Source organism: Pygoscelis adeliae, unplaced genomic scaffold (assembly GCF_000699105.1).
Source record: "Pygoscelis adeliae isolate BGI_AS28 unplaced genomic scaffold, ASM69910v1 Scaffold65, whole genome shotgun sequence".
Lineage (NCBI taxonomy): Eukaryota > Metazoa > Chordata > Aves > Sphenisciformes > Spheniscidae > Pygoscelis > Pygoscelis adeliae.
In genome coordinates, this window is record NW_008824864.1 from 1684192 (window position 1) to 1702338 (window position 18147).

General features: G+C 40.5%; 1 protein-coding gene across 1 annotated transcript in view; it reads right to left on the reverse strand.

The window, feature by feature from the left end:
* The window catches only part of VWF (von Willebrand factor), a 149165-nt gene that overhangs the window by 32515 nt on the left and 98503 nt on the right, over positions 1-18147 (reverse strand). Inside the window, exons 34-40 of the mRNA XM_009324340.1 lie at positions 17515-17692; positions 13567-13787; positions 12402-12594; positions 11388-11729; positions 4555-4760; positions 561-663; positions 377-451 (exon numbers count right to left, since the gene is read on the reverse strand). Of these exons, the coding sequence (XP_009322615.1) occupies positions 377-451; positions 561-663; positions 4555-4760; positions 11388-11729; positions 12402-12594; positions 13567-13787; positions 17515-17692 (1318 nt within the window). The remainder of the gene's footprint in view (positions 1-376; positions 452-560; positions 664-4554; positions 4761-11387; positions 11730-12401; positions 12595-13566; positions 13788-17514; positions 17693-18147) is intronic.

An 18147-nucleotide genomic window follows, 5' to 3' on the forward strand; every position in this document is an offset into this window, starting at 1 on the left:
GTCAGAGTTTGTTTTTAAAATAGCTTAGGGAACAGTTCAAGTTTGGGTTATGAGGATTAAGGTTCTAATGTTATATTTAATGTGCAAATATAGACCATGCAAAAATAGATACTTAAAAAAAGACCATTCTAATATCATTTAGATGAAAACAAATTGCTCTGTTCCCTTCTTCATCTCTTACAGAAAGTCAAGTTTGAAGTGAATTGAGACTCACATCCTCAGGAGTTGTTTATTTTTCCACATAGATGATTGTACGGTCATTCAGCGGTTTAAAAAAATGGGAGTATTGCATTAAATAAAAACACAGATTGTGTCCCTTTGAAGCATTTCATAAAAATATGTACCAGGAAGACTCCAACAGTTTATGAGAACCTACCGCACTCGTACTCGGGGCAGCACTGGCTGGGGTCCCTGCGCAGACGAGGGACTTCACAGGGACCACACTGAACAGCTGGAGTAAGAAGAAAACATCCATAAAACAAGTTTCGATAAGAACTAGAAAACTAGGCAACAAAAACATCAATTCAAGTCCAATCATACTTAGAGCTAAACAAATTTACGTTTGGCAGTAGGGCAAGGTCGGATGGTGCAGTTTACTTTCTTGTTATCAAGACACGTGCAGATCTTGCAAGGCTCGTTAGCGGGAATCCATGTTTCCATGTGCTGCATGAAACAAAACCCAGATTGTTAGGAAGAAATCAAATATTCTGGCCACTGGCATGTTGGCGATGGGAGTGGGTGGGGTTGAGCAACATTAATTTAGAAAACCAGAAGGCTATATGCAGGATTGGTTGGTTGCTCTGTTAACAGTAAGAACCTAAGGAGACACATAATTCTGAAATGACTGTAGTGTACCAACTTAGCAAAAGATGTAAAGAATGCACGAATGGGATGAGGAATTACTATTGTTTTAAGCACGAAAAATGCTCAGATGTTATAAATGCAATTGCAGGCTATTGTCAGTAACAGTGGACTCATGCAACTACATACCATGATTGGATGTTCAGCGGTAATAAGGGAAACAACAGTATTTTGGGAAATACATAGAAGTGGCTGCTTTCCAAAATTAGTAGTACTTAAACACAGAGAAATAAACAGTGCATACTTTTTGTTAAGAATATGTGGGGTGTCATCACTTGATTTCCCAGTGGACTGCAGACTGGAAAAGCACTATAGCAAGCCCAGATCTGAAACTATCACTGTGGTGATTACCTGAAGGTAATAAGCATGTTCAGAAATTGCCAGTAAAGTATATCATTATTCAACCACTGCTCGCTCTCTCTCTCAAGAGAGATGAAAATTACTGCTTTTAAGGATGTAGTTACCTATAAAGAACTATCTACATTTAAAACCCATGTGAATAGGTAGGTAAGAGTGAAAAGATGCACTATGGGACAATAACATTAATCTGCACAATCAATCCTGGTTCTGAGTGAGAACATGTAGAGTAGGTTAGGATGCCACAAAGGGAAAAGGTGTCATCCAGAAAACTCTGGAGTGCAGTTCAAAAATAACAGCCTGCTGAGATCTTTAGTAATAAGAAGAAAGGAAGGAAATACCTAAGCATGCTGCCGCCTGTACCCAGAGATATCTATATATTTTAAGCCATCACAGGAGTCTGAAAAGACAGTTTACTTTCAAAGGTTAACAGCGTGGCAAGGATAAGACAGCAGGCATTCTAGAACAAGCCAACCAGAGGTTTACCAAAACTTCGGATCCAAATCGCATAGGGTCGGTTAATCTATAGGAAATCTATTTTAGTCAAAAAAAGCTTGCATGGCTGTATTGCTAGTAAAGAACATTATCTCAGGGCTTGGGAAAACAACTCAGAGCCCTCTGCCAGAGCATTCAGTGGCCTCAGGGTTAAAAAGTCCTGAGAGGGCAACTGATAGAGAATGCCTACATTTGCAGGTGGCGATGTGAAAAGCACGTGGACGTTTCAAGACACAGAGAAAGAGAATCGCAACATTTGCTCTAACGTTTTCAGCAGCCTCAATTTTCGGATTGCTTTTCTTCAGCATAAGTAGAGTCTCTATCTAATACCAAAAGAAATGATAAGAGATAACACCATCTTCATAGAGCTCTGTATAGGTGTGGATACTGAGAATCCCATAAGCCCAAGCACGATCTAGGGTAAAAAGGAACAGAGGAAAGAACGCCAGAGGGAAAGAATGGAGTTAAGGAAATCGCAACCCACCACCAGTTGCACTGCCTGTTGTATTGCTCACACAGCTACGGTGGAGACGCAAAACGGCTGTGTGAGCTGATCCTCCCCTGCCCTCCACCTCCCCATCCACACAGCAGCTGCAGCTAAGCCTTGCCATTGGGGTACAGACAAGAGGTTTACAGAGTTAAAACCCCATTAAGGGGCATGCGACAACTCACGAATTTCAGAAGTTCTGCAGAAACAAGTAGATATCATGCAGACGTTATTCCCAAGATGTGGAGAACTTTTCTCCATGAGGGCTTGAAACAATTATTTCAATGGAAAATGCACTGCATTGCCTCAGGATTCAGGGATTTAAGGCACACAGATCCTAGGCTGTAATCTGCATTCGCAATAACCATTTCATATAGAATCATAATAACTAGAGTTCTCAGGCTCACCAAGAGTTGCGCACAATTGATCTGTGTTTAGGGCAGTGATTATATACATTGCAAGCTATTTTTTCCTTCAAGAGAAATAAGAAGAATTTTTTCTATTCCTTTTATTACAAAAATTACTGGGGTTTTTTTCCCTTCCATTTTACCAACTCTATAAGCAGTACACAAATGCAATGATACTGTATTTAAAACAAAGATCCAAAACAGAACACAAATAAAAAATCGTGGCCATACGTATAGAGATACTGTAACCTTAAAATAAAAGCTAGTACAAGGTCCACATGCTCAATCCTTCAGAAAACTCTAACATTTGTTTTGAAAAACGTCATTTGGATAATGCAGTTGTGGAATGAAAGAACCCACTTTCCCTATGTCTTGCCTCCCGCTGCCAAAATCCATAGGGTATGTATACCTGAGGAGGGGGCTTAATGCTGTTAGGCTCCTGTACCAGCCCCTTGCCCAGCAGTAGGAAACCCTCAAAATTGTATTTACTGAATACTTTTTCAGCACGCTGTGCTTTGACAGTACCAGCAGGCAGCACTCAGGCAGAAGCCATGGCAAGGTGAGATGCCGGGGCCGGCATCCTCGGACCTGCGTGGACCTGTCCTGTGTGGGGGCAGGCTGCACCGGCACACACGGGGCTCCTGGTGCAGACCCGCAGTCGGTACGACTCTTGCATTGGCAGAGCAGTGCCTGGAACACTTGCTTCACTACGTCAAGTGCATTGCTTGCTGGTACCCTATCACCTAAGGAAAGGTGTTTGCTCTGTTAAGGTTGATGCTTTTGTCATTATGTCAATCAACGCAAACAATATTTAAAAGAGATGTTTTAGCCACAAATAGTCTTTTCTTCCTTTCAGTTTAACTGTAAATGTTTATAACACATTTCTTGATGAACTAAATGTGAGTCTAAATTTGCGTGTGTAAAATGAAGTCATTCAGAGTACATACGGTCATTTACTTTTTAAAAATCTATCATCTTTTTACTTAAAGAATAGACTATCCACACACACACACACACACAGAGAATTCTGGTATTTACAGAAGATCTACGTTATAAAAACAATTATGTCTTTGACAGCAGGTTTGGTGAGTATGATAAGACTGTCCAAAAATCCCATAAGAATCTAAAGCCCATAAAATACTGAAAATAAAGCCACTTCTTCTTAAAGTCTCATAACAAAACTGCAGATTTAAGAGGACTGGCTGACTTAGGTGAAAACTCCCAGAGTTGAGTAGCTGGGGGTGAAGATGAACAACCCCTGCTACTTGGAACAGGGGACGTAGGGAGGAGCTTGTGCACCCACTGTGTGATGCTGAAAGGGACATCAACAGTCTTTTTCACTGCAGTCTGGCACCCAGCACCCATAGCTCTTCCCAATTCCATTCTGCCACAGAGAGGTCTGACTTAGCTGAGGAAAGTGGATTTTCAGTACAACTGAAATGATGAATTTCATCAAAAGAATGATTCTCATCAAAAAAAAAGGAGGTAGGCTAATATAACTTGACATAAAGTCATCTTGGTCACTGCTCCACACCAACCACTGAAAATATTTCAGTAAGCTTTGCAAAGACAATATGATACATTTTAAGCAAGGGTTCCAGATTTCTGATTAAATTGTCATTTCTGGTAAAAGCCTCCTGAATGGAGGTGTTTATCTTGGTAAATGTTGACTTATGCCATCCCTCCTCTCTTTCCTCTAGACCTCCCTCCACACAAATTGGTCATGCATTTCCAGGTCTGTACAGTCCCAGCTGTGAATTTTATATCCATCCCAGCCAATTTCACACTAGGGGAGCTACACAGGGCTGACAGCCGGCCAGTTATGAGGAACTGAGCTAGAAAATAAAGCACCCAAAGCGGAAAATAGTTAGACTTATAAGACAGATTTACTTGCAAAAGTACGAACCCCAACCACTTACAAAGGTAAGCTGCTAACTATATAGCTACCTGATGATGTGTGCCATCTTCACTGACGCATTGTGTGCAGACTTCTTCATCAACACAGCTGTCATTAAAAATCACCTGTCCATCTGGACAGAAGCAGCCTTCTGTGGGATAATCCTTGCAGACACTGAGTTTGGTACTATTCTCACAGTGCTTTATGCAGCCTTTGTGGCAGTGATCATATGTCAAATATGTGGGACATTTCATTGCTGAGGAAGACAGAAAAAAACCCTCTTTAGATAAAGAGATCTGAAATACAGATAAATGTTTCCACTCACACTTTCTTTAGAATTCTGTTCAGGTTTTTGAAAGCCATCATCTGATGAACATATTTTGTCCTCTGCAGCCACTAGCATCTTTGAAAATACATTTTTAAAACTAACAAAATCCACAGTGGAAAGTGATTGAAGGCATTTGCTTAAGTTACAGTCCATGCAGAAATCATCAAGCCACATTTTCAGGTCACATGAATCAGCAAAGTATGACTTACCTTAATAATTATACAACGGCTTACATGAGCTGAACATCTTGCCTAACTTTGTTTTCAACACTGGGCAAAAGACATAAGAATTTGCAACCACCTTTACACGTATTAGAGAAGCACTGGTAACAGTGCATGGTTAGGAGATATCCAGGACAGACTAAAGCATTGAACAAAGATTTTTTTTGACAGCTTGATAGGCAGCAGTGTTCCCAAGCAACTAAAGAAAGCTAACAAACAGAACATTTTGGTACTTCAAAACTGAACCTGCTGGATTTCTGCACCTTATTAACAGAATTACCTTATTAACGGAATTAATTGAATCAAGGGAAGCTGCATTGCCCCCTAAGCCAACACATAAAATTTTTACTGATGAGTTCACAACACTGAGAGTATTGTCTCTAAAAGCCAACATAAAACTAAGGCTATAGCTAATCAAGTATGGACACAGCTTCCATACTGCGTATTCCCTTAAGTCTACTTTATTTTTCTCTACAGCTTCAATTAGGAAAAGCGTTTCCCATTTCCCAGTTCGTGACTGCTGTGAGGTTTATAAAACTTTTTTTCAGTCCCCTGACAAAAAACACTGAAATAAAATTACTGAATGAAGACCTGAGCTCCCAACCAAGCAAGCATTCATCAGCTGAACTGTCTACACACACCCCTCATAGCCAAAGGAAACAGAAAAAAATGCCTTTAACGTTAACCCTTTCCTGTTTCAAGTCATGCTAAACCCAATTATTTCTGGTGTGTTGGAGTCTATGATTATACGTGTGGATAACCATCGTAGTTCAGCGGATGCAGAGGAACTTGAAAAGCCACAGGAACTTGATGGAGAGTCAAATCCTGCTATGAAATGTTTTGGCTGGATTCTGAAAACACAAAAAGGTCTATCCAAGTAAAACAGAAGTTGCCTGCTTATAAACCTAGCTACCTAGACTATACTGTGTTTTCCAGGAAAACTCATTCCCAGAAACAGTTCTGTAAACAAGGTGACTACAGTAAGCACCAGGGCTTATTGCCTGTGATGGTCTCACATCAGCTGTAATGAATGTGTGAAAATACATCCACAGCAACTGTTAAGGTAGCGTGTCATTTGCTTTTTTTATTCCAGTGTCAGTAAATATACTCAGCACACTGGCTTTCATCTTGCTTACCTAGCACTAGCCCTAAAGCAAATCTAGTAAACCTTCTCTGCACAAAATTAGATTAATTTATTTTAGAGTTTAATGCTGATGCCCATCAGGGTAGAACCTGGACAGCTCCCAAGCAGAATCAGTACCAATACTAAAGCCTCTAATATACTTCATGTAACATAGCCCCTTCTCCTTCCTCCTCTTTGGTTGGCATTAAGGAGCCAGGTGTGTGAAAAATACAATGAACTGTGCCCCGGACCCCAGAGATGCTATCAAAAAGCCTGTGTGCCTGTGTAAAACGGCAATGTTTTTTCAAGGAAGGAAGGAAGAAACAAGGTGGTTGTTTTGCAAAAGAAATATAAATGAGCTCACGTGAATGCCCTTGTTTTGAAGTCACCTCTGTCCTTGGGGGCATGGGAATGAGGAGTGCATAAGCAGTGTCAAGACATGGGAAAAACTCCATCAATGTCCGGAAAATCATCCTAACCATCCTTTCATCCTACTGGCACAATGACTACCAGGTGATCATAGAAAGCCACCTCAGACACATTACTGCCCTTGTGCTCCAGAGATCTGGCCAGGTCCTACATGACCTACAGGAAGTTTGCTTTTTGTATGGAAACTTCTGCCAGAGTTATGGAATGTGAGGAGGCATGATGGACTCCCGACAGCCAGCCTTAGAAACAAGTATTTCAACAAGCCACCTTCCTGGCTGGCTATTTCAGTGCTCACCTCAAATGCCTATAATTTCTGAATGAAAAGGAAAAGACTGTGGGTATTAGCAAAAGGGGAAAATAAGGCTGAAAATCAAGTAACAGAAGAGTAATTCTTCCAAATACTAGCCTGTATGATGCTACTATGATCATGTATTGATACTGTATTCTCAGTTGGCTCCATTAAAAATGACCTTTTCTTTCAAACAGGGAAGAGAACAGTAAAAGAAAAGCTGGGGAAAAAAACCCAAGTTTCCCATAAATCTGTGATGGCACATTTAAGTATTGACATTTCTTCAGCTGCTTATTTTTCCTTTAAATTACAGTAGCTATTCCTAGTAGATACTGGTTGGGAGAAAATAACCTCTGTGAGGATCTACAGGAGGTGCAAGTCGATCAAAATAAAATAAAACAAACCACTTAAGTTCGGAGTGAAAGATCTAGCGTGATAGTTTGCACTGGGATTCACTTTGAATTTGTGGCTCAAACAGGTCAGACACAACAGAGCATCCTTGGTTAAAGTCCTAAATGGATATTTAGAGGAGGGGTGTTTTTCAAGCCTGTGATACATGGAGAAAGGCACACCTCTTTCAGGCGACAATGCCACTCCTTTCTTATCAGTAGTATAATTTAGCAGCTAGCTAGCTCCTGAGGTCACATACTGCTGTCTTGCCTTTTGCCTCACTGTACTGTCATGCGCAGCCAAAAGGACAGCTAAAACCCCAGTGCCGATGAAGCTGGAGTGAATAACACACCAGGGCCAATAGCACATCAGCTGCCAGTCAACCTCCTCGGCACTGCTCAGGCAGAGTTTTCTTAAACCTCCCTTAACAGTCTTCTTCACCCAAAGGAGTATGTTTAGGAGGGTTTTTCCAATGTTCTTGGGAGTGGTTTCAAGGCCACATTAAACCAACTTAGATCAGTGCTGCCATCAAAAGGGGCAGTCCCCTCTCTTCCTTAATCTCTTCACCTCAGCTGCTCTTTCCTGCTGGCACTATTTTTCCCTTTACAGCTAGTTTTCAGAGCTCACCAAGCAGCATGTGAGGACTACTGCCAGAACAGCAAAAGGAGTGGGAATGCATGTCTGGAGATGGAAGAGGAAGAGAAAAACTGTCCCAGATCAGCTGAAGGCAGTTGTAAAGCCACGCCCACACTGTTGATTTCCAAGTCATGGTTTAAATCCTTCAGCTGTTATGGTCCTCACCAGCACGCCTTGCTTACACAGTGAACAAAGAGCAGCAGATAATCTCAGTGTAGCTCCACTACACAAATCCTTCATTAGCAGAGGTGGTTTAAAGGTTTCTTGTATCCCACTGCTTTTCTCTCCTCCTCCTGACCCTCGTTCTTGCTTCTCTGCCAGATGTCACTGCCCCTCAGTTGAGCAGGCACAGCCTGTTATGCATTTGCTTTCTAACCTGAGCCTGCAAAACAACCCAATGAAAGACAAAACACAAAACCCTCCAACAACCAGAATGGCTCATGAAAAATGTGGTTTCCAAGCAAGTATTTTCCCAGGAATCCCTGCAGCTGCGGAGTGCCACCAGCATCCTCCTCAAAGAACCACAGCTTTCCTGAGCAGTACCAACTAGCTGTTTGTTTCACACACCGTGCAGGCATCAACTACCTATCTAAATTTAATTCATCTGCAAGCTAGTATTGGCAAGGACCTAGAGGGCATGTCCACATTGCACATAAATGAGCTTAAAGAGCTGCTGAGAAGCACTCATGGAAACATCAGCATATGAAGATTAACAACTGCTACTGCTGCTGCTGTCATTTATCTTCTGAGTATTTCTGCTTTCTGAGCAAAATTTGCTAATTACGACTCTTAATTGAGCTACACAGTTCAAAGCTGATTTGATCACCTCCACATGAGCTGCCATTTCTTTTGTAACTGCAGAATGAATGTATCTCAGTCCATTCATTAATCACTATATAAACAATCCTATTTCCAGGTGAATAAAGCTTCCTCTCCACACAAAGCTGAATCCCAACATGTGTCGATATTAGCAATGCAGTGATTTGTTAGAAATCCCTATGATCTTCACATTAAGATAAAGCCCATACTATCATTGAAGTGGAAACCCTATCAGCACGCATTCACTGTGAGGGTGAGCTGGCTCAAGGGGCATATATTCTACGCCTCAGGGTTACATGGCTATCAGTGGAAGCTACAGGCTGCTGCAGCACAAATCTACTAAGAGTGGGGTCTAGAAAAAAAACAAGATTAAAAAAAAAAAAAAAGTATCTTCCTCACTATGCATTCCCGCCTTGGAGTAAAGTTTCCTTCCATCCATTGACACAAAACTGGAAGTCTACAAGATAGCACTCAACACATCCACCCTCCCAAAAAGGATCAAGGAAAGCTCAGGCAGTGGCACTGAATGAGCACAGGATGGAGAACAGGCTCTGTGTTTACTGAGTATTCCAGTGAGTATATTTACCCATCCAGGCAGAGCAGTCAGGAAGGACTTGTACTGCTTGAAATGTCCCAATATGGCATGACAAAAACCTGAATCAAAGCCCAAAAAGATGACAGAGATTCACTGGCGTGCGGGGAGGGAAGCAAGGTACTCCAGAACCATGTCATTGTTATTAAACATGTAGTGGTAGAGTGATTAAGCTGCACTGTCTGTTTAGTCATTAATGTAACCTGTATAATGTCCCTGTAATTGGCAATTTTATTTTTGGCAGTTGCACACATGCACCTGCTTGAAGGAAGAAGATGCTGCTGCTGTTAGGACACTAACGACTGTTTTATGCAACTAGTGTTAAAATAGGCAACTCTTTGGCTATCCTTGTACATGCTGTGTAACAAGATGGGAATTTGAAAACTGCATAGAGTTATTAAGGTTCTCCACTGACATTCAGCCCTGGACATTACAATTTGCAAAGTCTGACTGAAGCACTAAATTTGGAAAATGGCTGGCAGTATTCTCCCTCTGTTTTCTAGGACTATATTCCATACAGACTGTGTTGTTTCTTAAAAGATTCAGTCTGCAACAGCAACATGTTCTTCAATAACCTATCCTGGAAAGATATTTAAGACACTAACTGGAGGCTCAGGCCAAATTCAAATTCACATTCTTGACTTCCTACCCCATCATTCCCTCAGTCTGAGTTTAAAACATGAACAAAACCAAAACACGTACTGAGTTCTTGCTGTATCATGCCTTTAGGATGCTCGTTCTCCAATTCTGAAATGAAAAGTATCTGGACAGCAAGAGGGAAAGAAAGCAAGGCAACAAGAACTGACTAAACTGGAGAGGCAGGAGATGCGAAAAACAACTGGGATATCAAGACACTACATGAGGGGCTAGCTGGGAAAGAAAATGCCTACACATATATACACACATCTCAGATACCTGACTAAACCATAGAAACACTGTGAGTTAATATTTGGATGTCTGTAACCATCACTGCAGACAGACTAACAGCAGAAGGTGTAGAATAAGCCACCTCAAGAGTTACTTATTTGTACTTAACTATATGTTGCGTTTTTGGCAGATCTTTAGGTATGGCTCATAATAGGGCTGTTGGAAGAAAAAAGAAAAAAAAACAGGAAGATAGGGCAGAACTACTTATGTCTTTAAGAATTTAGGGGAGTAGGTATACAAAGCGACAACTGTGAATTTAGCGCTAGCCTGCCTGTCTTGCTTCTTTTGGGCTCTGGGCAATTTCCAAGACTCATGTCCTGCTACACTGCTTTCTCACAGCACAAACTCTTCACCTCCAAAACACAAGCAAAACACAGCCAGAAGGAGAACTGGATTTGCAAAGCAAATTGCGGCTGGTTTGATTAGTGTAGCTGGCACGTGCTGGCAAGGAAAGATACCACAGAGAGTGGCCATTTCCCCATTTTTCACTGCAGTAGAAACTTAAAATCACATTGGCTTTTCCATCATGGTCTGAAAGGTTTAGGCTTTGGTTGGAATGTGGGGAATTTGAGAAACTATTACAGAGAAAAGTCTTATTTTGTGCCATTATGTGCAGCTACGACAGTGACAGGCTGGGGAGCAGTTCCACTAGTCAAAATTATGAGTTTCCCTGTCTGCCTTGTACAGATCCTCCAACGTCTGTACCAAAGCAATGATATCTGCAGCTAAAACTGCCTGGCAGAACCAGAGCAGCCTCTCAGTCCAAACCTGGCCCCACGATGGTTCGGTGGCTGCAGAGTCAGGTACTGTCACACAGCTGTGTTTGCCTGTGCACAGCTTTCACAGTGTTTTTATTTCATAGGTTATACTTCCAGCCTTGCATAACTACCTTGCATTTTACTAGTTAGCAGTTTACTAAGAAATACTTTTTCCATAGTACGCAACTTAGTGCATGACAAACCAGTTATCAGATCTGCAATACCACCTATATGGGAAACTTGATTTGGAACTTCTGCCCCATTACATGGTATTCAAAAACTAGTATTACGCTGACAAGATGGTCATTGTCACCACCATCACCAAGTTAGACAGTTTCTGTATCAGTTTTAACGTATTGTAAATCCCTTACGACAAAACTCGGGTGTTCTCCAGTCTACGCAGACCCCGTTTTCCTTGCAGATGTGAGCGTAGGAAGTTATCATCTCGCAGGCTTCGTCCTCATAGCAGCTGCTTTCTGTGCAGGCCTCATAGAACATGTTGGGGGAGATTATCCTGTGGCACTCTGCAAACTGATCAGAGAGCAGAAGGCGGCAGTGGCTTGTTGCATGCTCAGAGCATCTGTCTTCTCTCCGGATTTCACAGATCTTCCCCAGCCCTTCCACTGTCCAGTCTTGGATAAACACGCTGCTGTCAGGAGTGACAGAGCCATCACGTAACGTGAAGTCATTGACGTGGTTCTGGTCACACACCCCTTGGAGGGTGAGTAGAAGGAAAAGAAAGAGTCTGAATACAGTCAGCAATAAAACAAACATAGAGAAAACAGGCACGGGACAGATGGAGCCAACCAGCCATCCAGGGCCGCTCAAGGAATGCCAAGGGGAAGAAGAATGAATGATATTCCTTATAGCTATTATCTATGGAGGCATAAAAACCCTGGGTCTTGTTTCCCATTTCCTTATTACAGGAGGTATAGGTTATGCCACAGAGGTATAACCTATACAGTAGATTATACCATAGAGGATATCATAGAATTAATTCTCCCAGGTAGTAGTACCCCTCACAAACCTTTCACCTTCACTGCAAGTGCAGGACATGTCTCTCACATAAATGTATATGTGAGAACCTAAAGTTAAAGCCTCATCCAAAAAAAAAAAAAAAAACCCACCACCTCCTTGAAAAGATAATGATATAACGTGAAGTAAAACATGAGAGATGTCTAGCCTTGCTCTTTCTAAGGTATTACTGGGAGCTGTTACATTGATGGCCACAGTAGAAAAACATACATAGATTAGCAATGTGCAAACAACAGGGAATCAGTTCAGCCAGAGAGTTTACAGGTTCAGGACCACACAAATTCCGATAATATAAATAGCAATTCAAGCCCAAGTAGGAAGTTATTAAAATTACTAGCTTTCAAACTTACCACAAAGCCCTTGTGTTCCTGAAGAAAAGCTCTTTGAATTAAGTTTAAGAATAAATTCATTGTTTCTTGGAGTAAATGTGAGATTATGTCCAAGATGGGAGAACTTGATTTCGTGCATTATTGCTCCATAGACAGTGATTTCAAACAAACTGCTGGAATAGGGAATATGAACCCTTTCACCGTTCACAGCCACCTGTTTTCAAAAAGGCAAGATCATCACATCAGTTCTAGCAAGCAGTTAGAATCAACCCAATTTGAGTTTACAGTTGAAACATATTTTGTCTTCAGAGGTACTTGAACATCCAACTGAATCTGGACATAACCATCAATTTTGCAAGCTGAAACTTTCTATTGAGTCTAAAAATGCACAGAACTAATTGACCTTCGTTCTATAAACTTTTTCAACATTTTCCCATATGAGTGCATTCCTTCAGCATCACATATATACAGACTAGCAGTCTAATGCCATGAAGTTAAAATGCCGCCTACAGACCCTGATTATCAATAAATCTCAGTGAAAGTCAAGGCTGTCCATCACCATGCAGAACTGGGTGCAGGTGTTTTGGTCCATCCTATTTTGCTACACACGAGTCAGAAGAGATCACCTTTGCAGGCTAGCCGACTCCTGTATGTCTGAGGAACCCACATGAAAATGTGTCATAATGAATTTGAATACTTCTCTGCCTATAAAACAGATGTAATACATACTAAGCTGGCCTTTCTTCTAATGCTGAGGTCCATCTGCACACAAGGTAAGAACAAACTCACTGGCTCTTCAGCTTGCCAGTCATGCATAGGTTTGTGAAGAATAGACTTCTCTCCCATGCACCAAATGATAACATTGTGTAAAGGACCTCTGCCAACAGAGGAGAATCAGAGTGCAGTATGTCCTTTCTGGCACAAGCGTCAGGGAGACACTGCCAAATCCCATGTTCTTGACATTGTCACACCCGCACAATGGGGAGAACAAGAAGAGAAATGTGTCTGGCTTGTTTTGTGAACATAGACTGCATCATGACATTGAAATGAGGCATTTGCTCAGAAGCCTAACAATAGGCTGCAAGAGGAACAGAAACTGGATAAAGGGAACAAATTTGTCCCCATAACCTGAAATTCTATAGCATAAGCAGACAACGCACAGATCACTTCATTGTGTTTAGCTTACTCCCATGTCACTGAAGAGCTGAACAGATACACCACGATGTTGCACTTCAATGGAGTCCATACAGTTCATCTTCGGTGTTGCTCTGCATGGTCCTTCATGGAGGAGAACTTCAACATTATGTTGCATGTCTCGAAACAAGGTGTAGGAGCAATTGCCGGTCAGCTTAAAATTTAGCCCATCAAAAGTGACAATATGCCGAGATGAACTTCCTATACAGACACCTGCAAATCAATGAAGAGAGAAAAAAAAAAGGCATGTAGGCATTCACTTTTGTTCAAATTAGACTATTTCTTCACAACTGTTATGGGCATGTGGAATCAATTGAGAAAGCTAGGAAGGTAATGAATTGCAAATGCTTGCAGCAAATCATTGACAAGAAACTTTGGTAAATACTTCAACACGTGGTTTTTTTGAAGTATCTTTGTATTAGTAATTAGTAATTAATACTAATTAGCAATTAGTATTACAAAAGATTTGGATAAACTCATAGAAAATCCCTTAGCATTAAGTTTACTCATATTGAATATGATTTATTAATAGATTTTATATGAAAAATAAAAGCAGGGAAAACGTATCCTTTCTCTATTTGTAGAAAGACTGTAACATACTTATTTTTTATTTTTTGCATTGCATTTTTATTATGGTATTGCATTTTATTCTGTACAGTATTACATTTGAAACAAAACAACACTTTCATTCTTATCAAACACATGTCACAAGTCAATATCAGGGGACTTTTTTTTTTTTCTTCAGACGGGAAACAGGGAAAGGGCAGAGAAATAATGTGCACAGGATAAACCAATGGTCAACTGACAGCTCAGTGCCCTGGTCATTAGGTTATAAACACTTCCTTGTCTTCACAAACTGGAAAGCAAGGAGGATTATAATCTCACAAGTACCAAAACAAAACCTGAGCAAAAGGATGCTTCTGACCCATGCATTTTCAAATCTTTTGCTTAAAGATAATAAGGACAATACAATCAATGTCAGCTGAACATGTAGGAAGAAAATTCTCATTGTTAATAATTCAGCTACTTGGCTTCTAATTGAGATTTGAGAATAATCTGTTTCCCATTCATTGACCTTCAAACTTAATTTCCCAGGAAAAACAGCAAACAGCAACTTTTGCTTGGGAAAAAAAAAAAAAAAAGAAAGCAAGCCTATCTTGTGTACTGTCAGGCAGTGAATTGTCAAGAGGTACATCCCTCTGGAGCAGTGGGGCATCTTCAGATATTCTACTGTACCTTCTTATAAAGTTCATGTATAAACAACAATGAAACAAGTTAGCAATAAAACAATGTTTCTCAACCTTTTTTTATTCATGGACATCTAAAAAAATGTCTAAGGATAATGGGAATCCTTTTAAATTTCTCATAGGTATTCTGTAGCACAAAATGTGTTAATGCAATTCATTTAAATCCATTTAATAATCCACAAACACCCAAGAGCCATGAATCACATGTTGCAAATCATATTGCTATAAAATTTATAACTAGTTCAGCAAGCAAACACCTTCATGGTGTAACTCCTGATCTATTCTATGAACTCAGTCATATGACATAAGAAGAACACTTTTTCAAGCACTTCCTCTTTGCACAAGCATTTGTCATATCATCCACACTGTCAAGCAATCATTTGAAAGGGCTCTAGTTCTCTAAATAACTGAACACTACTTTGCTGAATCATGAGTAAATTAAGCGTGCACTGCCATGCTCCTGCAGCACAGATTGCCTCCATTCATAATAACAAAGAGATGCTGAAGCACACTGACCTCCTACTAAGCACCTACTTTGCTATGCCCATCTCTAAAGTTTACTGATTGCTGTGAGTTTCGGCTCTGACTTCAGCATGTACGGCATCAGAATCAGCCTTCCCGCCCGCTACAGATGTTGCTTTCATAGACACAGCATCACGCGGGTTTCGCTAACTAGTCATTGAAAAAAGGGTACTTTACCCATGGGGTTTTGATCAACTGAGTGGGGCTGGTTTTTTTTTTTTTCCTCCTCTTATAACATATGGAAACTTACCAATTTTCATCACAAGCTGTATCACCTTGGGAAAAAAAAGTTAAATTTTGCATATCATGGCTCACTAAATTCATAAAGAGCTAAACAAATGTTGTCTCATGTTAAACAGCAGCAATCTCAAGTCAACTGTAGGTCTTTTCATAATAATCAACCAATGGTACGAATGGTAATTTTCATTTCATCCTTTCAGAAAATCTTTATGAAGACATCTTTTGCCAAAAGTATGCCAAAATGTATGCCAAAAGCAATGCCTTCATGTTCCTATCAATGTATTTAGGATTGAGAAAATTATTACAGATGCACTTTTTATGGGTAGATATCACTAACAGTATCTTTTAAACTTTATAAAATATTTACAATGATTCAACTAAAATCTTTCTACCTTTTTGAAATGTTTATATCAAAACAGTAATGTTAGCTTTAAAGTGTTCGGATAATCAAATGTGCTTTTAGAAAATGCTAAAAGTTGGGACATTAAAATTTTGGATATCTAACAATACAGGGATCAAAATCTAGCTACCCAGCTTAGATATTTCAAGCAGTGCCTTGAAGAAATTGTTCTTAAAACAGCCAGTTCTGCAGAGGACATTTTAAACTGAGATTATACATTATAAAGAGAAAGCATATATAGGGTTCTGATTTACTTTGAAAAGTAATCATATGACTTTAGATGTAAGCCCAATTTTCAGAATTATGTTGTGAAGTACAGCCCTCTAAGCTTCATCAAAGCCAAAGAGATTCATCAAGCCAGAGATTTTCAAGCTCTGAACAGGATCTAAACACTGTTGAAAATAACACCTACAGGTCCCTGGTTTTGAGATTTCTGCAAATTTTAGCTGCAATAGCATGCATGATTGGGATGTAGAAATGCATTCTTTTGTATAGGTACAACCTTTAAGAGTTACTGGAGCTGATCTTTTGAAAATGTAATTTAAAACAAACATCTTGACTAATTTTTATGGAAATCAAGCATGTGACTACAGCGCGTTTGGCACAGAGAGGAGGTGAAGCTGAGTCCCCAAATCCAGGCTGAGGTATACCAAAAGACCCAGTGGCTGAGCCTACCCCTCCATGAAGTGCTCTTCCCTGTAGAGGCTGTGGAGCGATGCTCTGTACCACGCTGCATGCAGCCAGGCATCCCTGCCTCCTTTATCCTGGACTGCCACCGTTTCACTGTTGTCAGAGCATCTGTCCAAGCACTGAGGCAATCTGGAGGCTCCAGTTGATTTTTTTCACTTGAAATCATCATTCCCTTCTCATCTTCCTCCCTCAGGTCTTCCCTTCACATATGTGGGATTTTCCTAAAGAACGTCTCTTTTTAATAAATGGATCACCAGCCTCAGGGCTGAATCCCTCCACTCCGTAAATGCGAGTGGGTGCACTTAATTTCTGTTCCTGTCATCTCAGCCAAGGCACTAATCACACAGTGTTCACCGTTTCTGCTCAAATACTCAGTGTGAGGTTTTATGGAGGCAGGGAGCATTTTTTGTTGTTGTTTCTTTAATAAATGTGCTTGATTGAGGTCAGGTCAAACCATCAAGCCTAGAGGTGGACCAAGAATACATCACTTGCTTACAGCTTGCCAAGATAAATTTCTATTTTCTTCCATACATCCTCTTTCCTGGTTCACGCAGCTTTGGAAATCAAGTGTGAAATCCTCTGATAAAACACTGTAGCTATGCTAATGTAAAAAATAAGCTCGCAGTGGCCCTGAACTTGCAAATAGCATCACACGTTCCAGGCATCAGTGAGACTATCACGCTCCTATCTGTTTGTTTAACCAGTGTACAGCATTAATTCCTCCCACCTCAGTCATCTTTGATGTGTACAACAACGGAGTAGCTCCATTCAGCATCACATTTCTGATTAACGTTTCAAGTGATGGGGAGGGAGAGGCATACATGCAAAGATAGATACTCACACGGACACATCCATCGGCAGCCACAAGTTTCTTCAATCTTAACAGCAGGAAGATTGCTGTGACATACCGGTTTTGGCATCCTCTCACAGTTAATTTGGTGACTCTCCAGAACCGTGTAATCTCCTGGAAAGCATGTCACAGTGTGGCACTGGTCCGGTAATGTCCATTTGTCACCAGGCTAGATAGGGAGACATGGATATTTAACAATTGAAAAGAACATGGGCAAAGGGGAGGAAAATGCAAAACTTGGCTGCTGCCACGCTGCTAGAGCTAGCAAGTAAAGTGACATTGACAGCAGTGCTACTCAAATTAGCCTTGGATAATTAAATAGTAAAATGCAGTGTATTAAGGACTTCATGAGGATGAGAAAGTTTAAATTAGCAACACTGTAAGAAATAGACTCTGAAATTCCAAGCAAAAGATAATAGTCTAGAATAGGAGACGTTTTGTTAGAGCAGAATGAAGTATTTGGTACTCCATCTATTGTTAGCTTAGCCATCCTACAGCATGCATGGATAGCACGGTCAATAAAGAATTCCCCTTAGCTTTTCTTTAAATGTCAAAGCCTTTAGTTTTCATAAGACATAAAATTATTTTAGAAAGAGCTCTGAGCACAGATGGCCATGGCACAGC